This window comes from Xenopus laevis, chromosome 7S (assembly GCF_017654675.1).
Source record: "Xenopus laevis strain J_2021 chromosome 7S, Xenopus_laevis_v10.1, whole genome shotgun sequence".
NCBI classification, from domain to species: Eukaryota; Metazoa; Chordata; class Amphibia; order Anura; family Pipidae; genus Xenopus; species Xenopus laevis.
This window is the reverse complement of record NC_054384.1, coordinates 109,607,102-109,631,205: the sequence shown is the minus strand read 5'-3', so window position 1 is coordinate 109,631,205 and position 24,104 is coordinate 109,607,102. Positions and strand designations below refer to the sequence as shown.

The window sequence follows — 24,104 nt, the reverse complement described above, 5'->3', positions numbered from 1 at the left end:
GAAACATTAGAGAGGACTTTCCGCTCTTCTTGTGCCTTTCACTTTCTTTGTTCTGATATAATTTCATCTTCATTTTACTCCTCATTTCCTGTCTCCTCTTCTCTGTCACTTTCTTTTCCCATCTTCTTTTATATTCCCTACCCCTTCTCCTCTTGCCTTCTGTCTCTCATCCCCTCTCCTTTCCTTTCCTCCCCCAACTGTTTGGCCTTACTCTCCCCCATCCTCCCTCTTCTCTCCCCTTCTATATTTCTCCTCTCCCCCATTTGTCTCTCTACTCCCTAACCCCCTTTCCCTTCTCTCCTTCTGTCTCTCATCCCCTCTCCTTTCCTTTTCTCCCCCAACTGTTTGGCCTTACTCTCCCCCATCCTCCCTCTTCTCTCCCCTTCTATATTTCTCCTCTCCCCCATTTGTCTCTCTACTCCCTAACCCCCTTTCCCTTCTCTCCTTCTGTCTCTCATCCCCTCTCCTTTCCTTTTCTCCCCCAACTGTTTGGCCTTACTCTCCCCCATCCTCCCTCTTCTCTCCCCTTCTATATTTCTCCTCTCCCCCATTTGTCTCTCTACTCCCTAACCCCCTTTCCCTTCTCTCCTTCTGTCTCTCATCCCCTCTCCTTTCCTTTTCTCCCCCAACTGTTTGGCCTTACTCTCCCCCATCCTCCCTCTTCTCTCCCCTTCTATATGACTGATCTCAAGCACCACAAGCTGTGACTGGATGAGCCGACACTACAGCAGAGCACTAAGTTGCATTCAGGTAGGACACCACTATGCGATTGGTCAGGAGCGCACTGTGATATGATTGTATACTACACAAATATGGAAGGAGAATCCTGGTACTGGCTGAGAACTGAATTAATCTGGTTCAGTAGACTAGTCAACCAACTGAAGCTTTGGCACTTTGGGAGATCTCCTGGTAAGCTGGTTTCTCTCCCCATACTTACCTCATTTATTGCCTGCCGATCAGATTTGGGAAGATTTTTTGCTTGATAATCTGCCTCAGCCCATTCCTTCATCACCTGCAAAAGAAAAGACCCATCAGTCTCCCTTCAGCAGATGATGGTTTAGTCCAATAAATGGAGCCAAATGGGGCACTGCCTGACCACAAGAAAGTGACTTAATGTACCCAGAAGCCAAACCAGTGACAACACCAGTCTGTGGCTCCTCCCACTTGTCCGTCTGTCACTTTGCCAGCTCTCTATTGGCCGTGTCCATTGCTGGCCTATAGCAGTACAACCGTCTCTATTGTGATTATTATATTAGAGTATATTATTCTGCTGAGAAATCCAGTGGTGGGACAGAGGCAGCGGCCTGAACAATATCAATAATTTTATGAGAGTGGGCGGGGTCATATGATAAGGGGAGGAGTCCCCTGTGGAGCCATTACTTACTTAGTCAATCAAATCTGAACCAGCTGAACTCATAAATGTTATTTTTATGGGGATTTAAAGCAAAGTAGCTGATAATAGGCAATTGTTTAGGCTAAAGATGTCAAACTGGCAGTTGGTGGGATGTTGGAATTCAAACATGGATGGAGGGAGCCCATCAGGCTCTGTTTTCTATTGCGTATTCAGGGACACAATGTTGAATCATCCTGAGGAACAATACTGATATATATATTTTCTCCCTCTGACTAATGGTTGTTTTTGTTCCACACGCGGGGACGCAGCCAGGACGGTTAGTAATACGCCTCGCCCACAATGGCATGAAAGTAACTTGCCCCCCTCCCAAGGACATGGCCGCCCACCAGTCACCTCATTAATTTGCTTCATGCGACGTTCTTCCAGCTCCATTTTGGCTCGGAGGAAATTGGCGTGTTCTGATCCCTCCCGAGGTGACTCAAAGTAGATATCGACTCCGTCCGTGGGGCGGGAGACTGCGGGAAAGAGAGAGATGATACATAAGGTTCATTTAAAGGGACCCAGGCACAAGTCTACCTATATTTGGGGGTAACAGACCTTTAACCTCAGGGGGTAGAGTGGGGGCAGCACTCGTAGTCTCCTCTTCATCTCCAGGTCCAACAAAATAGTCATCCCATATGGCGGGAGTGTGTTGGTCAGTCTCCTCCCCAGCAATGTCTTCTTCACCTTCCTCCACCACTTCCACATTGTCCTCTTCAATCTCCACTTCATCCCTGAGAGACACAATAGAATCTTACACCAATACCAACCAACATAACCAATACCAGGCAATATCATGCCCACCCTCAGCTGACACCATAGAGTTACACCCCACCCCAAACATCAAAGGATTACAATTAGAGAACACCCACTCTCTCTCTGGTTCCTCTGTTTCAGGTGTGGTGCTGGGGAGACCTTGGGTAGGTTCCACCTGCGGGGGGTTGCGGGTGGGGCAACATACATATTCCACCCCTCGGAAACGGTCAAGACGGCATGGGAGCAGCATTCCATAACTGTGCAGATCCAGCTCCTCGGCGGCACATGCCTGGGTAAGGACAAGGGAGCACCTTGTTATTAGAAGCCACAACTTTTGGCTCATTTGTGGACAATTAAAGAACAATTTGTCCTTAAAGGGATACTGTCATGGGACAAAAATGTTTCTTGCGTGTTTAATGTGGAGTGTGACATTTCGGGGTTACGCCCGTTTTTTTTTAAAGCAAGATGAGGTAACTAGCCATAAGCCCCCCAGAGGGCACCATGCTGGTGTTTCTTGATAAAAAAAAGAAAATTCTTTGGGGGTAATGTACTAGTAGGTGCAACATTTAAAGGGATACGGTCATGGGAAAAAAATGTTTTTTTCCCAAAATGCATCAGTTAATAGTGCTGCTCCAGCAGAATTCTGCACTGAAATCCGTTTCTCAAAAGAGCAAACAGATTTGTTTATATTCAATTTTGAAATCTGACATGGGGCTAAGCATATTGTCAGTTTCCCAGCTGCCCCCAGTAATGTGACTTGTGCTCTGATAAACTTCAGTCACTCTTTACTGCTGTACTGCAAATTGGAGTGATATCACCCCATCATATAATAAGACTGAAGAGGGTTTTTTTCATGAGTAAAGTATTAACTCACAACATATAGGTGCACTGCCCTGATCCCTCAGCTTGGGGAGCGGACAACCGTAAATCAGTTTGAAGGCAGGCATTCAAATAAAGGCAATCTTCCAACGAATTGTAGAAATCAAGTAGAAAAGATTTATTGTGTCCTCTGCCTTACGCATTTCGTATTACAAACACTTAATCATAGGCTGAGTAAGTGAAGCTCAAACATAAATATTTAAACAAAAATGCACCAATCACAACACACCAACAATAAAAGCATTAACCAATCCCTGGGTATCCCACATCAGACCACCCCTTGTATTCAATTATCTCAGGTGCATCTCTTTAGGGAGAGTATTTTGGGCAAAGCCTCTTTTTTGAATAAGAGCCAAGCCTCTTTTTGGCTTTGAGGTAGGGGCCATTTTGGTACACTTTTATAGGTAAATTTGTAAAGAATAAATTAAATAGTGGTTCAGATTGCACCTTTAGAGACCATGGGTTGTTGTGATTAAGAATATCTATACAAAATACATATATATATATATATTTGAACTATTTTTGTACTTTTGTACTTTTGTATTTTTGTATATATACAAACATTTATACAAATATAATAAAAAAAATGTATGTGACATTTGTCATCGTGAGAAAAAGAACCACAGGATCGGATAAATAGGTCTAAATACATCATCATCTAAAATCATCCCCATCCTTTGCTTACAGGGAATAAAAATATAAAGAAGAACAAGCAAAACTGGGATCATCAAAAATAACAGGTTACATCACACTCGTTGTTGAGTCCATTGGGGAATCTTGTAACCAGATTAAATATCCATTTGGTTTCTAGATAAAGTAATTTTTTGATTTTGTCCCCTCCTGTCTGGTCTGGTATAAGTCTTAGGATGCCTTGTAATGACAAATAAGCGAAACCTCCAGAAGCACAGTTAGCAAAATGTATGGCTACTTTTGTTGTGTTTACACCTCTTTACAAATTGACCTATAGAGGTGTACCAAAATGGCCCCTACCTCAAAGCCAAAAAGAGGCTTGGTTCTTATTCAAAAAAGAGGCTTGGCCCAAAATACTCTCCCTAAAGAGATGCACCTGAGATAATTGAATACAACGGGTGGTCTAATGTGGGATGCCCAGGGATTGGTTAATGCTTTTATTGTTGGAGTGTTGTGATTGGTGCACTTTTGTTTAAATATTTATGTTTGAGCTTCACTTACTCAGCCTATGAGTAAGTGTCTGTAACAGGACACAATAAATCTTTTCTACTTGAGTTCTACAATTCGTTGGAAGATTGCCTTTATTTGAGTGCCTGCCATCAGATTTATTTACTGATATCACCCCATCCCTCCCCCCCAGCAGCCTAACAACAGAACAATGGGAAGGTAACCAGATAGCAGCTCCCTAACACAAGATAACAGCTGCCTGGTAGATATAAGAACAACACTCAATAGTAAAATCCAGGTCCCACTGAGACACATTCAGTTACATTGAGTAGGAGAAACAACAGGCTGCCAGAAAGCAGTTCCATCCTAAAGTGCTGGCTCTTTCTGAAATCACATGACCAGGCAAAATGACCTGAGAATTCCTTACCGTTCGGGCAGTCTCGTGCCAGTGCTGATAACTCTCACACACATCCATCTGCTCGCGGTGAAGGAATCGGCATTTGTCCGGTACCAGGAGGGCGTCGCTGATGAACTCGCCCACTGCAACAATAACGGAGACAACATCAGCCCATAAGGATCAACTGTCGATTTCATTTATCAGTTAAAACTTTCTTTCGGCATCCTTGGAATATGGCACTGCTGGAAAGGCTTCAGGAAAGCAACCTTCTCATCATTCTTAATACTCCCCTCTACATAAACTAGTTATTGATCATCCATTATTTATAAAGCGCTGACATATTCTATAGTGCTTTACAGCAACAATCAGTCCCTGTACCAGTGGAGCTTGCAATCTAAGGTCCCTATAACATTTTCACACACTAGGGTCAGTTTAATCAGGAGCCAATTAACCCCTAAATGTCCATCATAGATTTGGACATCACAGTAATCGGCCCCATATATCATCATTAACCCAACGAGGGGCAGATCCATGGAGACAGGAATCCATTCAGACACTCACCCAGGCAGTGATACGGAACCACTATATGCTGGTGACCTTTGCACTCTGACCTCTGGCTCTGACACCAGTTTGTCACTGTCACCGGTTGAGCGGCTTCTGCGACTCCTGTGATTTGTAGCTCAGGGTAAATCTGGGGACGAGAAGGAAGGGCCCAGATATATAATAGATATATTACAGATATATTATAGATATATTGTAGATATATTATATTGTAGATATATTGTAGATATTATATATATATTGTAGATATATTATAGATATATTGTAGATAAATTAAAGATATATTGTAGATATTATATATATTATAGATATAGTGTAGATATATTGTAGATAAATTAAAGATATATTGTAGATATTATATATATATTATAGATATATTGTTGATATATTATAGATATATTGTAGATATATTATAGATACATTTAAAATAATTTGTAGATATATTTGTCCAGCAACTGGAATTATGTGAATGGAATATGTCTCAGCAGTTATGTAACTGTCACTCACTGATATGAGAGAGTTAAGAGATAAGCAAGGAACCCCCTGTTGTGACAGATAAGGATATTCATTGAGGAATCTCATGGAGGAGTCAGTTTAATCAGGTCATGGAAGGCTGAGGTGACTTTTATTGTTGTTATATTTTTACAATACAGTGAGGAATGTGACACCACAAATATAACAGAAAACTTTACTAATCTCTGTTTATAGGGACAGTCTCCCCCCAGTGCATCCAAATCCCCCCATCCAGGCTCCTGTGATGGATTCTGTGATCCACACACGTCTAACCATTGGATTGCAGTTCAGCCAATCACTGTTGCTTGTGACGTGACAATGTTATACACTCCCCTGTAACAGTGATATCTGATACTAATTGTATTCATAGGAGAAATAGATCAGCATTTCCCCCCTACATCAGCAAACTGATGTAATCTAGGAGCTCTGTAACTCAACATGCCTTGTGCCTTTATATGGTCACAGAACAACCCCTCATTGACTTCTAATATCCTTATCATTTACAGTAGGGGGTACATTATCCCTTATAATACATGAGTGATACTCAGATTTCCCTGTATAACTCAGCCTGCAGCCTTGTGTCTTTATATGGTCACAGAACAACCCCTCAGTGACTTCTAATATCCTTATCATTTACAGTAGGGGGTACATTATCCCTTATAATACATGAGTGATACTCAGAGTTCCCTGTATAACTCAGCCTGCAGCCTTGTGTCTTTATATGGTCACAGAACAACCCCTCAGTGACTTCTAATATCCTTATCATTTACAGTAGGGGGTACATTATCCCTTATAATACATGAGTGATACTCAGAGTTCCCTGTATAACTCAGCCTGCAGCCTTGTGCCTTTATATGGTCACAGAACAACCCCTCAGTGACTTCTAATATCCTTATCATTTACAGTAGGGGGTACATTATCCCTTATAATACATGAGTGATACTCAGAGTTCCCTGTATAACTCAGCCTGCAGCCTTGTGTCTTTATATGGTCACAGAACAACCCCTCAGTGACTTCTAATATCCTTATCATTTACAGTAGGGGGTACATTATCCCTTATAATACATGAGTGATACTCAGAGTTCCCTGTATAACTCAGCCTGCAGCCTTGTGTCTTTATATGGTCACAGAACAACCCCTCAGTGACTTCTAATATCCTTATCATTTACAGTAGGGGGTACATTATCCCTTATAATACATGAGTGATACTCAGAGTTCCCTGTATAACTCAGCCTGCAGCCTTGTGCCTTTATATGGTCACAGAACAACCCCTCAGTGACTTCTAATATCCTTATCATTTACAGTAGGGGGTACATTATCCCTTATAATACATGAGTGATGACAGTGCCCTCTCCTCCTTTGCTTTGCTCCTTCCCCTCATTACCCCCCACACTGATTGATGTTGACATGAAGCCCTGACATGCAGGACAAGGCAAATAAATTCAGCCCTTACCTCTCGGCAGTATTTGAGAATCTCATCTTTGCTGCTCCCAATACAGCTGGGAATTCCTTGGGGGTCCGACACCCACTGGCCATTGGCCAGATTCATATGAAGTGGAACTCGGCCACAGAATAAAGCCAGCTGAGGTCGCCATGCTGAAAGACACTGGAAGAAGGAGAATAGGGCACATAAGGCAGATAGAAATATATATATATTTAATTCAAGGTTGTAGAAAGCTGTTCATAGCCTGTACAGAGCATCACCATATAACTATATCAGCATTGGTATCCCCTCTATTGCCTACAGTAGGATAGACCCTGATATCTAGATTGTGTACCCCTAGGCCGAATGGTCCTAGTACCCTTTCTGGCCCCCCAGAAAAACTGTGGGCAAGCTTTTCATCTCCAGATGTGGAGTGTTGAGTTAACTGTTAGTACGATGATGAGAGGGATATTCTGAGACAATTTGCATTTGGTTTTCATTTTTTATTTGTGGTTTTTGACTTATTTAGCTTTTTATTCAGCAGCTCTCCAGTTGCAATTTCAGCCATTTTGGTTGCTAGGGTGCCAATTCCCCTAGCAACCATGCATTGATTTGAATAAGAGACTGGAATATGAATAGGAGAGACCTGAATAGAAAGACGAGGAATAAAAAGTAGCAATAATAATAGATTTGTAGCCTTGTTGGGGTTCAGCGACCCCCATTTAAAGCTGGAAGAGTAATAAGAAGTCATTCAGAAACTATAAAAATGAAAAAATGAAGGCCAAGTAAAAAGTTGCTTAGAATTATAACATAATCAGAAGTACTACATACTAAAAATACTTTGAGTATGTTGTATAATGGCTAATTCTAAGCAACATTTAAATTTTTCTTCATTATTTATATATTTCTTTTTTTCTGACTCTTTCCAGCTTTCAAATGAAAGTCACTGACCCCATCTAAAAAAACAAATGCTCTGTAAGGCTACAAATATATTGTTATCGCTACTTTTTATTACTTATCTTTCTATTCGGGCCTCTCCCATTCATATTCCAGTCTCTTATTCACATCAACGCATGGTTGCTAGGGGAATTTGGACCTTAGCAACAATATGGCTGAAATTACAAACTGAATAAAAAGCTAAATAAGTCAAAAACCACAAATGATGACAAAAATGAAAAACAATTGCAAATTGTCTCAGAATATCTCTCTCTACATCGTACTTAAAGGGAACAACCCCTCTGAAAGGCAAAAGCCCGACATAAAGGCTGAGTTTTTAATAAGTCGGTTCTGATGCTTGGGGGGGGGCTCAGTGTAAAAGATCAGATGAAGGTCACTGGCAGTTTCCCCAGCGCTGGATACACATGGCCCCCCGACCCTCTCTGGGCTAATTATCTCTACTTGACTCCTGTTTGTCTCTTGTTTTTCAAATAACTTTTTTTGCCTGTTATTTCACTGAAAGCCCCTCTGCCTCTGTTTATTCCCCCCCATGTCTCTCTCTTTCTCTCTCTAAGATGGGTTGCTATGGTAACCGCTCCCGACGGAGATGTTCTATCTTTCTCTGTTGCCATGACGACAGTTTCCCAAAAGAATGCAGCTCTCTTATCTTCCCTGTGATCCCTCTCACCCCCTCACCTCTCTTTCATTGTGGCTCAGCCCCCCAGCACTTGGCTCCCTCTATTCCCCATTATTATTTCCATGGATTCATATTCTGTGCACCCCCTGTGCCACCGGCCCATCTCCGGCCCATCTCCGGCCCATCTCTGACCTCTTGGGACCCGGACTGACAATCTGTGGGTTCTGAGGGGCCCCTGGGAGATCCAATAGACACTCACTATTTATTGGGCTACTGGGGGGCTGTTTGGGCCAGGACCTATTTGGACTCCGAGTCTAGACGTGACTGCGATGCCTCTGCAAATCCTTTCTGAGAAATAATCCTGCCCCCCCGCTATTTCCTTCTCTGTCCTGTGTCCCCTGTGCCCCGATCCTTTATCATTTTATGTCCTTATCATTTGTGCTATCTCCCCCCCCAACTCAATTCTCTAATTCTCTCATTTCCTCTCCCTCCCTCCCTCTCCTTCCTCCCAACATTAACCCTTTCCCTCCCGGCAGGACCCTCATTGAGCCAGAACTGGGCCACCATATTCCGCAGTGCTTTATACATCAGTTTCTGCCCCAGTGGAGTTTACAATCTAATCACATTGACACACACTAGGGCCAGTTTTATCAGGAGCCAAGTCACCTGCCTGTGTGTATTTAGATCATGGGGGGAGGGGAGACCTGGTTCCCAAAGGAACCCCTTTTATTCCCCAGAGGCACAGAGATAAGCATTGCCTACACCAGGAAACCCCAACCTTTTGAACCCGTGAGCAACTTTCAGAAGAAAACGTACTTGGGGAGCAACACAAATATGAAAAATGTTCTTGGGGTGCCAAACAAGGGCTGTGATTGGCCATTTGGTAGCCCCTTATGTGGATTGTCAACCTACATTGAGACTCTGTTTGGCAGTATACTTAGTTTTTATGTAATTAAAACTTGCTTTCAAGCCTGGAATTCAAAAATAAGCCCCTGCTTTGAGGATCCTGAGAGCAACATCCAAGGGGTTGGAGAGCAAAGTGTTGTTCACGAGCTACTGGTTGGGGATCACAGGTCTAGAGAACACTGGGAAAAGAATGGCACATACCTGATTACTACTTCACCTATTTGCCTACCAGTAATCCTATTGGCTATGATGTTGAGTTGATTTTACCAGTAATCCTATTGGCTATGATGTTAAGTTGATTTTACCAGTAATCCTATTGGCTATGATGTTGAGTTGATTTTACCAGTAATCCTATTGGCTATGATGTTGAGTTGATTTTACCAGTAATCCTATTGGCTATGATGCTGAGTTGATTTTACCAGTAATCCTATTGGCTATGATGTTGAGTTGATTTTACCAGTAATCCTATTGGCTATGATGTTGAGTTGATTTTACCAGTAATCCTATTGGCTATGATGCTGAGTTGATTTTATCAGTAATCCTATTGGCTATGATGCTGAGTTGATTTTACCAGTAATCCTATTGGCTATGATGTTGAGTTGATTTTACCAGTAATCCTATTGGCTATGATGTTGAGTTGATTTTACCAGTAATCCTATTGGCTATGATGTTGAGTTGATTTTACCAGTAATCCTATTGGCTATGATGTTAAGTTGATTTTACCAGTAATCCTATTGGCTATGATGTTGAGTTGATTTTACCAGTAATCCTTTTGGCTATGATGCTGAGTTGATTTTACCAGTAATCCTTTTGGCTATGATGTTGAGTTGATTTTACCAGTAATCCTATTGGCTATGATGTTGAGTTGCCGTTTGGCCTGTTGGGCAGAGCCTACCACTTTGGGGGCTGCAAAGATACAGGGCCAAGGAAAAAGTAATGACCCCCCTGGCTGATCCCCCTACAGTGCCACTATCCTCTGTTTCTATTGGCTGCATTTACACAGAGCACTGCTGCAGGGGGACATAGAGGTGGTGGGGGCCCCAAGTTATACTCTTGCTACTGGGGGTTTCCTTTCTCTGAATCCCCCTCACATACCCCATCAATGACCCTGATTTAGTAGGTTACTACTATTGCCGCCAGGCCGGAATGTTATTAATAGTGATGGGCGAATAAATTCTCCAGGCACGACTATGCAGCGAATTTCCACATTCGCTAAACTGCAACGTAAATTCGCCAGCATCAAAAATTTTTAGCCAGGCGTCGGAAAAGTCGCTTGCGCCAAAACCGTTGCACGTCTACAATATTCGGATGCCCGTTGACTTTAACGCCGGCCTCAAAATTCACAACAGGGTCAGAATTGGCACGGTCATCAAAATTCGCGCTTGATGAATTTTTCACCATTTTGTGAATTTTGCTGGGAAATGCCATCGGCTATTACATTGTATCACTGCTTAAAGCCACAAATCCCACGGATCCGGCTCTGTATCAGCCACAATACTCAGCCAGCATTCCAGACAGTCTTACAGCAGTGGGGGCTTTAAAAATATTATTTAGCTTTTGTTCAACAGCTCTCCAGTTTGGAATTTCAGCGGCTATCTGGTTGCTAGGGTCCAATTCACCCTAGTAACCAGGCAGTGGAAGAGGAATAGGGGAGGCCTGAATGCAAAGTAACAATAGCAATAAAACTGTAGCCTTACATAGAAATTTTAGATGCAGGGGTCAGCGACCCCCATTGGAAAGCTGGAAAGAGGCAGAAGGGAAAAAAAAATAATTTAGCAAATAATGAAAATCCAAGACCAACAGAGAATTCCTTAGAACTGACAAACATTCTATAACATACTAAAAGTTAAAGGAGTGGTTCACTTTTTAGTGTGTTACAGCAAGGCTAATTCTAAGCAACTTTTCAATTGGTCTTCACTAATGTATTTATTTTGTAGAATTAAAAAAAAATATATATTTGCCTTCTTCTTCTGACTCTTTCCAGCTTCCAAATGGGGTCACTGACCCCATCTAAAAAAAACAAATGCTCTGTAAGGCTACACATTTATTGTAATTGCTACTTTTTATTATTTATATTTTTATTCAGGCCTCTCTTATTCATATTCCTGCCTCTTATTCAAATCAGTGCATGGTTGCTATTGAAATGTGGACCCTAGTAACCAGACTGCTGAAATTACAAACTGGAGAGCTGCTGAATAAAAAGCTAAATAACTCAAAAACCACAAATAATAAAAAAAGAAAACCAATTGCAAATAGTCTCAGAATATCCCTCTCTACATCGTACTAACAGTTAACTCAAAGTGTACAGTTTTAGCATGTTATAGAATGGCTTATTCTAAGCACCTTTTAAATTGGCCTTTCTTTTTTATTATTTTTTATTATTTTTTAATTATTTGCATTCTTTTTCTGACTCTTCCCAACTTTCAAATAGGGGTCAACAAATGCTCTGTAAGGCTACAAATGAATTGTTATTTCTTCTTTTTATTCCTCATCTTTCTATTCAGGCCTCTCCTATTCATATTCCAGTCTCTTATTCAAATCAGTGCATGGTTGCTAGGGGAATTTGGACCCTAGCAACCAGACAGCTGAAATTGCAAACTGGAGGGCTGCTGAATTAAAGCTAAATAACTCAAAAACTACAAATAATAAAAAATGAAAACCAATTGCAAATTGTCTCAGAATATCCCTCTCTACATGAAATTAACAGTTAATTTAAAGGAGAACAACCCCTGTACCCCCTGATTTTACAATATGAGGATATTTCAGTCCCCTTGACCTTCTAGTCTAGTATATAATATTATTACATATTGTTCCGATTTTCAGAAGACAGAGTTTTTATTTGGACCCAGCAGGTCACTTGCAGGTTATAATCATGGATTATGTGACATAGATAAGCCTTTCCCCAGGTTCCATCTCTGATCCCTCGACTGCCTCGTGTTTTGTTACATGTATCCACTGTATATAGGATCTGTTATCCAGTAAGCTCTAAATTAAAAAGGTTTCCCGTAGGCTCCTACAAGGATAATCCTTTGCTGGTAAACGACTGGCTCATTGTACATGGAGCATTTTAACCTGTTGTAAACACATGCTGATGGCATAACAGCCCTACACTGAGTTTATTAACCATTAGAGTGTGACCCTTTATCCAGAACATATCAGGCCCCAGGCATTCTGGATAGAAGGTCAAGGGTTGTATTAGTTACAAATGTGGAAACCTGTTACTGATGAATAGGAAGTAACTATTGTAGCTCAGTTTGTATAAATTATTCCCTACAAAATATCTGTGTGTGGGTTTCCTCTGGGTACCCCCACACCCCAAAATACATACAGGCACATTCATTGGCTCCTGAGAAATCTGACCCTAGAGTTTGACTGTGACGAGTCATTAGATTGTAAGCTCTACAGAATAAGTCAGCTCATGCTGGATAATATAGTCATTTGGATCCTACAGTCTTGGGGCTGAGCTGAATCTCGGATCGATCTGTTTATTCAGTGCCCCCCACGGTACCTAATATATAATGCAGGAGAAGCGTCTGTTGCTCTGTCACGCTGGTATTTATTATTTAAAGGTCTCGGCGCGTTCTGCAGCTCAGCCCCGCGATTACACCGCACACTCCCAGCTGTGCACAGATTAAACATAAACCTTCGAATTTTTCAAATTGAAATTTGTATTAAAAATATATATTTTTGTTATGTTTTCCTAGTTTCTGAGAAGCTCTAGTTCTGACTTGTATGAGCAGTGACATTGTTGTCTTTCTTGTCCCTTTCTCCTTACCCACTCGTGCCGACCCCCCTTGCTGAAAACTGGCAGAAGGCAATATTTTGGGTATGGCCTGGCTACGTATCTGCTGTCACTCCATCTGGGTCACGGCCTATTGAAAGTAATTGTACATGATGATGAATAAAGGTGAAGAAGAAGGTGAACAATCCCAGACTAAGTGTGATTTGCTTGTAGTAAGCACAATTCAGCAGGAACAGCCAGGGTCGGACTGGTGGGCCCAGGGCCCACCGGGGCTACTGCCCCAGGGCCCCCCTCCGGGCCCAACCCTGTTGCGACGGTGTGCGGCGCATCAGTATGCATGCACGCGGCGCCACATTTGTATGCATGCGAGCGGCACCGTGGTTGTGCACATGCACGCACACTAAATCTTTTTTTTGCCGCGACCTCTGACAAAGGGGGTTGCGGCATTAAGGGTCAGATGTGGGTACGGACCTGGGCCAGAGGGGCCCACAAGAGCCCGGGGCCCACCGGCTAAGTCCGACACTGGGAACAGCCCCTAAGTTTGCTCATAGTCTGTACAGAGAGATCCCATACAACTATGGCAGCATAGGTATTCCCTGTACTAAGCACAATTCAGCAGGAACAGTCCCCTAAATTTGCTCATAGTCTGTACAGAGAGATCCCATAAAACTATGGCAGCATAGGTATTCCCTGTACTAAGCACAATTCAGCAGGAACAGTCCCTAAGTTTGCTCATAGTCTGTACAGAGAGATCCCATAAAACTATGGCAGCATAGATATTCCCTTGTGGTGTAGAGTTTTGTTTTGTGTTCTTTGCAAAATGTTTAATTTTGCCATAATTTTGCCATAATTGCACCCAAGTGTCAATATGAAAGTCACGTGAGACATATCTATAACCTCTTTGTTTCCTGGGGGCCGGGGGTCACTTTAAACATAAATGCAATGATATAACATCATTTAATGAGGCTAAAACTGAAATAATTATATGGATCTGAAAATAAATTGGGCCGATATATCTGTCTAGATTCAAGTCTATGTGCGACTCCCCAGTGGGGAGAAAATTGTTTAGAATGGAAAGTAGCGATTGCCAGAACTGATAAAATTATATCATATGATGGAAAAACAATCAGTTCACAGACTCAAACCTGAAATTCTAATGCCTTTTTGGCATCTGGGGGAAATGTGTCTGATGGAACGACATTTACATGGACAGAAAAACCTCTATATACTATAATTCATTAATAAAAGTAGCCTCATAATTACTCTATAACTCATCCTGCAGCCTTGTGTCTTTATATGGTCACAGAACAACCCCTCAGTGACTTCTAATATCCTTATCATTTACAGTAGGGGGTACATTATCCCTTATAATACATGAGTGATACTCAGAGTTCCCTGTATAACTCAGCCTGCAGCCTTGTGCCTTTATATGGTCACAGAACAACCCCTCAGTGACTTCTAATATCCTTATCATTTACAGTAGGGGGTACATTATCCCTTATAATACATGAGTGATACTCAGAGTTCCCTGTATAACTCAGCCTGCAGCCTTGTGTCTTTATATGGTCACAGAACAACCCCTCCGTGACTTCTAATATCCTTATCATTTACAATAGGGGGTACATTATCCCTTATAATACATGAGTGATACTCAGAGTTCCATGTATAACTCAGCCTGCAGCCTTGTGCCTTTATATGGTCACAGAACAACCCCTCAGTGACTTCTAATATCCTTATCATTTACAGTAGGGGGTACATTATCCCTTATAATACATGAGTGATACTCAGAGTTCCCTGTATAACTCAGCCTGCAGCCTTGTGTCTTTATATGGTCACAGAACAACCCCTCAGTGACTTCTAATATCCTTATCATTTACAGTAGGGGGTACATTATCCCTTATAATACATGAGTGATACTCAGAGTTCCCTGTATAACTCAGCCTGCAGCCTTGTGCCTTTATATGGTCACAGAACAACCCCTCAGTGACTTCTAATATCCTTATCATTTACAGTAGGGGGTACATTATCCCTTATAATACATGAGTGATACTCAGAGTTCCCTGTATAACTCAGCCTGCAGCCTTGTGTCTTTATATGGTCACAGAACAACCCCTCCGTGACTTCTAATATCCTTATCATTTACAATAGGGGGTACATTATCCCTTATAATACATGAGTGATACTCAGAGTTCCATGTATAACTCAGCCTGCAGCCTTGTGCCTTTATATGGTCACAGAACAACCCCTCAGTGACTTCTAATATCCTTATCATTTACAGTAGGGGGTACATTATCCCTTATAATACATGAGTGATACTCAGAGTTCCCTGTATAACTCAGCCTGCAGCCTTGTGTCTTTATATGGTCACAGAACAACCCCTCAGTGACTTCTAATATCCTTATCATTTACAGTAGGGGGTACATTATCCCTTATAATACATGAGTGATACTCAGAGTTCCCTGTATAACTCAGCCTGCAGCCTTGTGCCTTTATATGGTCACAGAACAACCCCTCAGTGACTTCTAATATCCTTATCATTTACAGTAGGGGGTACATTATCCCTTATAATACATGAGTGATACTCAGAGTTCCCTGTATAACTCAGCCTGCAGCCTTGTGTCTTTATATGGTCACAGAACAACCCCTCCGTGACTTCTAATATCCTTATCATTTACAATAGGGGGTACATTATCCCTTATAATACATGAGTGATACTCAGAGTTCCATGTATAACTCAGCCTGCAGCCTTGTGCCTTTATATGGTCACAGAACAACCCCTCAGTGACTTCTAATATCCTTATCATTTACAGTAGGGGGTACATTATCCCTTATAATACATGAGTGATACTCAGAGTTCCCTGTATAACTCAGCCTGCAGCCTTGTGCCTTTATATGGTCACAGAACAACCCCTCAGTGACTTCTAATATCCTTATCATTTACAGTAGGGGGTACATTATCCCTTATAATACATGAGTGATACTCAGCGTTCCCTGTATAACTCAGCCTGCAGCCTTGTGCCTTTATATGGTCACATAACCCCTCAGTGAGTAATATTATCCTTATTATTGACAGTAGGGGGTACATTATGGTTACAATAGGAAATGTTTCTACATTGGCTTAAACCCTGTACAGAGAGATACTGTATTAGGTACAATTCAGCAGGGACATGTGAGAGGACAGTGGGACACTCTAGTATATAATTTCACTGCATTATCACAGGCTTCTATGATTCAATCTATTGATTAGAGAGCGAATCACGTTCCTGTATCAGTGGATCAAACCATCTGTTACATTGTCAGATAAATGTAGTTTTCTGAGGGTAAACGACGGACACTGCTGGGGTAGAATTTAGAATATTTAAACTGAAAACGAGTATACTGTGAGTTAATCCCTGTTGTAATACAGTAATGTCATCTCCCTTATCGAAGTGAGAGGTGCGTGTGCGGAAGCATAAGGGGAACCTGTTTCTTGTGGCTGCGAAGTGTGCAGCAGTGCGATTTAGATTGCGGGGTGACCCGCATCAATAGTGTTACACTTAAAGACGCAATCCTCACTGGTTTCTCCTGCAAGTGGAGTGGGAGTATTAAGGGGGAGGTTAACTTTACAACTGAGCAATTCAGATTGGGCTTCTTACCCATTGTTTGTTAGTGATTGACGAATCACTAACTTTATCTCTACCCCGTGTGCATTCCGAGACCCACTAAGCGGTCTACCCTCCACCCTATTGCCAGATAATTCCGATCATGGCCCTGGTCTTTTCCCCCTGACCCTGCATTTCTTTTAACGGTTTCCTGGACTTATACATTTTATTTAACGATTAATAAAAGTTACGTTTTATCTCTGATTGGTTCTGTGAGCCATCGGATCTAAGGTTGGGGAGGTGCACTATATAGGGTTAACTTTCTCTTCTTTTTTGACATACAAACTAAGTATACTGCCAAGTTGAGCCTTTTGTAGGCTGCCAGTCCACAAAGGGGCTACCAAATAGCCAATCATAGACTTTATTTAACACCCCAAGGGACTTTTTCATGCTTGCGTTGCTCCCCAACTCTTTTTAAATTTGAATGTGGCTCACAAGTAAAAAAGGTTGGGGACCCCTGGATTAGATAGATAGAGGATAGATAGATAATAGATAGATAGATAGATAGATAGAGGATAGATAGATAATAGATAGATAGATAGATAATATATAGATAGATATATAGATAGATAATAGATAGATAGATAAATAGATAGATAGATAGACAGACAGATATATAAATAGACAGACAGAGAGATAGATAGATAGATGACAGCTCAGTAGATAGTTAGACAGACAGACGGTTATATAATGTAGCTGATAGATAGGTAGATAATTAGATAGATAGACAGACAGACATATATAAATAGACGGATAGATAGATGATAGATAGATAGATGGATAGAGGGACAGACAGACAGACGCATGGACAAACACACAGATGGATGGACAGACAGCAAGACAGATAGACAGATGGATGGATGGACAGATGGATAGAGAGATAGATAGAGAGAGAGATGCAGACAGACATACAGACAGATGATGGACAGTATAGCATATTGGCATAATGGACAGGGTGATTATGTTAATAAGAGAATTAGATGAGAACCAATCAGAGAAGTTGTCGGTTGCAGCCCCATAGCTATTGTTGGTGTGAGTGGCAGTTTCACATGACAGATGGGACAGTGCCCCCTTGTTTGTGTATAACACTGAGCCACTGTGCTGAGCAGAGGAGAAGGGCAGTGCCAGGGGGTGACAGAGGATGGAACCTGGGATGTGGCAAAACAATAGCCAGTCACCTTCCCCGCACGCCCTTCCCTGTGTAACTACTCCTGACAACTATTCCTTCCATTCTCCCACGTGTCCCAACAACCAGCTCTGTCCACAAGGCTCTGACCAACGTGAGACGCTCAATGTGACTCTCCCACATTACATTTCATGTGCTCATCAGTTTTTTAACTTCTTCTTCTTCTATGTTATTATGTGTTGCTTAATTAGTCAAGAGCTCAGGTAAAATGATCTGTAGCAGAGGTGGAGCAGGCAGCCGCACACAAGGAACAATGAGTAGAGCAGGTGGAGCAATGGCAGAGTTACAGCAAATAGTGGGACAGGTGGAGAAATGTCTTGCACAGGTGGAGCACCAGCATCACATGTTATAGTGAATCTGTCACAAGAATCCATAAGATTGTGCGTCTGCCCAGTGGCTCATTTGAGATCCTTATCAAAGGTTCCTGGGGCCCCGCTCCAAAAATCTTTTTAGCACCCCCCACCCCATTCCTGCATGAAAAAGATGATCTGTCCCACATCTATATTGATACATCAGTCACGACTGGTCCCTTGGTGCTCTGCTGCCCCCCCTGGCAAAAGGCCCCTCGAGAGAGCTAACAATACTGCCCCCCCCAGCATCATGGGGCCCTTTACTGATTAAATGTACAGAGAATATATAAAATTGTGTGACCATTGTTAGATACTAGTAAACCTGCTATGGTTGAACCACATCTCCCAGCATTCTGCCAACAGTGAGCTTGGCATCCATGAGTTCCATTTCACCCCCCCCACTACCTGTATTGTAAATAATGCTTCATATCAGCCTTCCCATACAGCCCTCCTGCTAGATTTACTCCGAGCAGTGAAGCCATGACTCTGTATTCACATTCTCCATCGCTCGGGGTCAAGCGCAGCAGTGCAGAACCAAACACTGCCCTGTCGCACCAACCAGCTCCCTGTCCATTACTCACAATTAGTTCTGCCATTAATCTCAGTCCTGGCTCACTCTCAGCAGCCTGAATGGCACCCGGCATGTGTCACTGCACCATTCTCTGCTGATCCTCCTGCTGTTAATCATGGCTGGAATGACAGCCCTCAAGCCAGAAATGCCATCAAAGTGCCCCAAGGAATGGTGGGTATGTCAGGACAAGATGGTGACAATGGAGCAAAATGATCACTGTAAAGCAAGATGCTGCTGGTGGGTCAGTTAGGCAAGATGGGACATTTGGATAGAATTTAGACAGTAGGACAAAACAGGGACAGTAGGACAAGATGGAGACAGTAGGAAAAGTTGGAGACAGTAGGAAAAATGGAGACAGTAGGGCAAGATGGAGACACTAGGAGAAGTTGGAGACAGTAGGACAAATGGAGACAGTAGGGCAAGATGGAGACACTAGGAGAAGTTGGAGACAGTAGGACAAATGGAGACAGTAGGGCAAGATGGAGACACTAGGAGAAGTTGGAGACAGTAGGAAAAATGGAGACAGTAGGGCAAGATGGAGACACTAGGAGAAGTTGGAGACAGTAGGGCAAGATGGAAACACTAGGAGAAGTTGGAGAAAGTAAGGCAAGATGGAGACAGTAGGACAAGATGGAGACACTAGGAGAAGTTGGAGACAGTAGAGCAAGATGGAGACAGTAGATCAGGGGAGCCCAGACTTTTTTAACCTGTGATGTACTTTTGTCACCTATCCTCCCTCATGAGATCGACCTTAATAAAAATAATGCGCAGACGGTGCAAGCCCTAAGTAAAAGTATCACACAACAGGGAGATGTTGGTGATTCTAATTAAAAAATGTGCAAATCGGTCAACATCATCTGCTCTTATGCAAATATCAGCCTTGCTCAAAACTCAGAATTTGTAGCCATCATTGAACACTATATTTACTTTATTACTTTGTTTGTATTTAGGGAAATACGTTTAGCCAAGTGTGCCAGACGAGATAAAGATGAGAAGGAACAGTACCCAGCAATTCAGTCTACAGAAATCCCATTATTCCATCAGCACCACCAGCTTGCAGCTCCATTCACCGAAACCCACAGATCCATCTGCACACAACCTTGTAGCTCTATGAGCCCATAAACTATCAGCTGATACCATTAGTGTAGTGGTACATAGGGTATGTTAGGAACTAGGCTTCAACATACCACCCAACAGTTCACTTTTACTCAGTCCTGGATCCGTGCTCAAACATCCTACAATGTCATTAAGTTCCTCTAGTCCAATGGTTCACTTCTGTCAGCTAATTCAGGAATCACAGTCTCATATAGCTAGACTTGTGGTGTCACAACTACCCATATACAAGTGATGTGACACAGCGTGGCATGTAGCTACCTTGTGGAAGTGACAAAGTGACGAACAAGGAAGGCAGCATGTGTGTGCACATTTGAAGTATGTTGTCTTGGTCTACCAGGAACTTTAAAGTGATCAACTGGAGACAGCAGGACAAGATGAAGACAGTAGAGTAAGATGGAGAATAATAAGACAAGATGAAGACAGTAGAGTAAGATGGAGACAGCAGGACAAGATGAAGACAGTAGAGTAAGATGGAGACAGTAGAGTAAAATGGAAATAGTAGGACAAGATGAAGACAGCAGAGTAAGATGGGGATAGTAGGACAAGATAAGTCAGTAGAGTAAGAGGGAGATAGAAGGACATGATGAAGACAGAGTTTGATGGAGATAGTATAACAAGATGAAGACAGTAGAGTAAGATGGAGATAGCACAAGATGAAGACAATAGAGTAAGATGGAGATAGTAGCAAAAATGAAGACAGTAGAGTAAGATGTTGATAGTAGGACAAGATAAAGACAGTAGAGTAAGATGGAGATAGTAGGACAAGATGAAGACAATAGAGTAAGATGGAGATAGTAGGTCAAGATGAAGACAGTAGAGTAAGATGGAGATAATAGGACAAGATGAAGACAATAGAGTAAGATGGAGATAGTAGGTCAAGATGAAGACAGTAGAGTAAGATGGAGATAATAGGACAAGATTAAGACAGTAGCGTAAGATGGAGATAGAAGGACAAGATGAAGACAGTAGAGTAAGATAGAGATAGTAGAACAAGATGAAGACAGTAGAGTAAGATGCAAATCGTAGGACAAGATAAAGAAAGTAGAGTAAGATGGAGATAGTAGGACAAGATGAAGATGGAGAGAGTAGGACAAGATGAAGACAGTAGAGTAAGATGGAGATAGTAGGGCAAGATGGAGATAATAGGCAAATGTCTCCATTTACCTATTGTTGCGCAGGATGGAGAAAGTAGAGTAAAGTGCAGACAGTAGGCCAAGATGGAGACAGTAGGGCAAGATGGGGACAGTAGAGTAAAATTGGGACAGTAGGCCAAGATAGAGACAGTAGGGCAAGATGGAGGCAGTAGAGTAAGATGGAGACAGAAAGACGAGACGGACACAATAGGTAAATAGAGACATTAGGGCAAGATAGAGACAGAAGGGCAAAATGGAGACAGTAGGACAAGATGGAGACAGTAGAGTAAGATGGAGACAGAAAGACAAGACAGACACAATAGGTAAATAGAGACATTAGGGCAAGATGGAGACAGTAGGGTAAGATGGAGACAATGGGTAAATAGAGACAGCAAGGCAAGATGGAGACAGGCGGACAAGATGGAGACAGGCGGACAGTATGGAGACAGTAGGGCAAGGCGTAGACAGGATAAGTCAGGAAGAAGCTAGTAGAGTAACATGGGAACAGAATGAAAATAAGGAGGAATTATGGTTGTAACTGCAGGCAAGATGGGGGCAATAACACTATGTAACAGTAACTGATATGCCAGCCCGTAGCCCTTCAGTTGTTGTTGAAGTTGCAATGCCCACCAATAACTTTGTAGTTCGACAAAAACGCATGAGCCCAAGGTTGGACAGTCTTGTATATAAATAATAGGGGAGATCTATTGTGCCATGGAACCTGCTCTAAAGACAACCCCGGGTCAGACAGGGGAACCTCATGCTCCTGCACCCTCTTTTGTACCAGGGTCAGTTACAGCGGAGGTCATACCCCATAGTTTTAGAAAGGGGCCCCTCACCAGATAGACTCTTTGTTAAATTAATATGATTCGAGGTTCTGCTATCAACAGGTAAGTTGGTACCACTGCAGTAACCTGTACCAGCCAATCAGCAATTGTATTTTATCTGTCTACTGCAGGCTGACATCTCTAATTGGTTGCTATGGGTTACTGGTGCAGTTTTGCCCCTGCCATGTAATAACTGAAATATACTGTATTATATATACATTTATATGTACATGACAGTGGTAGTGCAGCAGCTGGAGGGTGACACATTGATGTCTCCTTATTTAAGCATTTAATTCTCAAATTGGGCTCTCAAAATATCAATATTCCCACCATGACAGATTGTAAGCTTTTGGCATATGGCTTTTATAGAAGCTTACACGCTATATATATATATATATATATATATATATACAGTGCTACAGAATAAAGAAATGATTATTTATTGGCAGGGGATCTGCTTCATCGATACTAAGCACCGCCCACTAAAGCAGGAGTCCCTATAGGATGTAAGCTCTTGAGACAAGCCTTCTGATTGTAGCTTGTAGGATTAGAAGCCCATACATGTTGCTGTAAAACAATATGGAATATATTGGTGCCATAAAAAGAAAATATAACACAGCTCAGTCCTTCATTTTATATTGAATCCCCCTTTACTCACGCACCCCCTGCCCTAGCAAATCTGCTAATGATCTGCGCCACCCCTTCCACCCCTACTTCCAGATCAATATCTACTCCCTGCGCACCCATCACAATTGAATTAACCCCTCTTTTGCCATGTTAGGTCGGAGGGGGGGTTAATGCATGAAGATAAAAGTCCCCTCTGATGCCGACCCATTAATACACGCTGATAAAAACATGCCCTGGATCATTCCATGCTGCGTCCCCCCTGCAACTATAGAGAGGGGCTCCACCCAGTCCAGCTGTGCCCACTGTCTGCACCTTTCTTTTCACCCCTGCTCTTGCTTTTAGGTGAAGTATACCCTCTCACCTGTGCACCCAACAGAAGGAGACAGCTGACATGCAGAAGGCTGGTCTTTAATCTCTCCGATGCACCCATGTTCCTTCTCCCGGGGTGCTGAGTGATGCTGATGGAGCAGGGAGGACCAGTGTCTCTGTGCCTGTGGCACCCTTGGGTGGGTCACCCTGTTTTTGGGAATCTCAGCCTCTCTCTCTCTGTGTCAGAGATGCTGTGGGTACAAGTGTGTGTGCGGCTGCCAGTGGCACAGATATTGGGTATCTCTATGGGTCTGTTTCTGCACAAGCCTCGTTCTGCTATACAAAGACGTGTCCCATCCCCCTCCTCGTCTGTCTCTCTCTCCCTCTCTTGCTCTCCTCCCCTCTGTCTTTTTCTATCTCTCCTCCCCTCTGTCTCTCTATCCCTTTCTCCTCCTCCCTCTCCTCCCAGCACCCAGTCTCCTTCTACAGACATTTCTATCAGTCTCCACCAAACCAGAAGGAAATTGCATGAAATATTCAGGAGCCGGGATCCTGGGTTCTACTCAGGAGGCTGACCCCTAAAATGCAAAAAAAATTAGGGAACAAATAAGAAGGCAGATTTGGGAAAAATTAAGATATTTATTCTGGGCCCTTTGGAGACCTCTCCACAGTTTCCTTGCCACTGATCCTGGACACCAACACATCTGTGAAAACTGCCAGATATTGATAGCACTAGATAGGTACATAATATATAGAGACAAGAGGAAAGTGTTGGAAGGGTTACTGTCTGCTCTCTCTCATTTCCCTACAGAAATAGGGGTTGGTAACACTAGATAGGTACCTAATATATAGAGACAAGAGGAAAGTGTTGGAAGGGTTACTGTCTGCTCTCTCTCATTTCCCTACAGAAATAGGGATTGGTAACACTAGATAGGTACCTAATATATAGAGACAAGAGGAAAGTGTTGGAAGGGTTACTGTCTGCTCTCTCTCATTTCCCTACAGAAATAGGGATTGGTAACACTAAATAGGTACCTAATATATAGAGACAAGAGGAAAGTGTT

The 24,104-nt window shown here is 42.4% G+C and overlaps 1 protein-coding gene across 3 annotated transcripts in view; it reads right to left on the bottom strand.

Moving 5' to 3' along the window:
* The window catches only part of aplp1.S (amyloid beta precursor like protein 1 S homeolog), a 30,748-nt gene extending 7,321 nt beyond the window's left edge, over positions 1-23,427 (bottom strand). For 2 of the 3 annotated variants that reach the window (XM_018228363.2, XM_018228361.2), the window contains exons 1-8: positions 23,093-23,427; positions 7,090-7,242; positions 5,124-5,253; positions 4,593-4,705; positions 2,266-2,438; positions 1,952-2,127; positions 1,748-1,869; positions 938-1,012 (exon numbers count right to left, since the gene is read on the bottom strand). In XM_018228363.2, the coding sequence (XP_018083852.1) occupies positions 938-1,012; positions 1,748-1,869; positions 1,952-2,127; positions 2,266-2,438; positions 4,593-4,705; positions 5,124-5,253; positions 7,090-7,242; positions 23,093-23,161 (1,011 nt within the window). In that variant the 5' untranslated portion in view covers positions 23,162-23,427. The remainder of the gene's footprint in view (positions 1-937; positions 1,013-1,747; positions 1,870-1,951; positions 2,128-2,265; positions 2,439-4,592; positions 4,706-5,123; positions 5,254-7,089; positions 7,243-23,092) is intronic. The other variant, XM_018228360.2, reaches the window with a different exon arrangement.
* Positions 23,428-24,104: the final 677 nt, after the last annotated feature.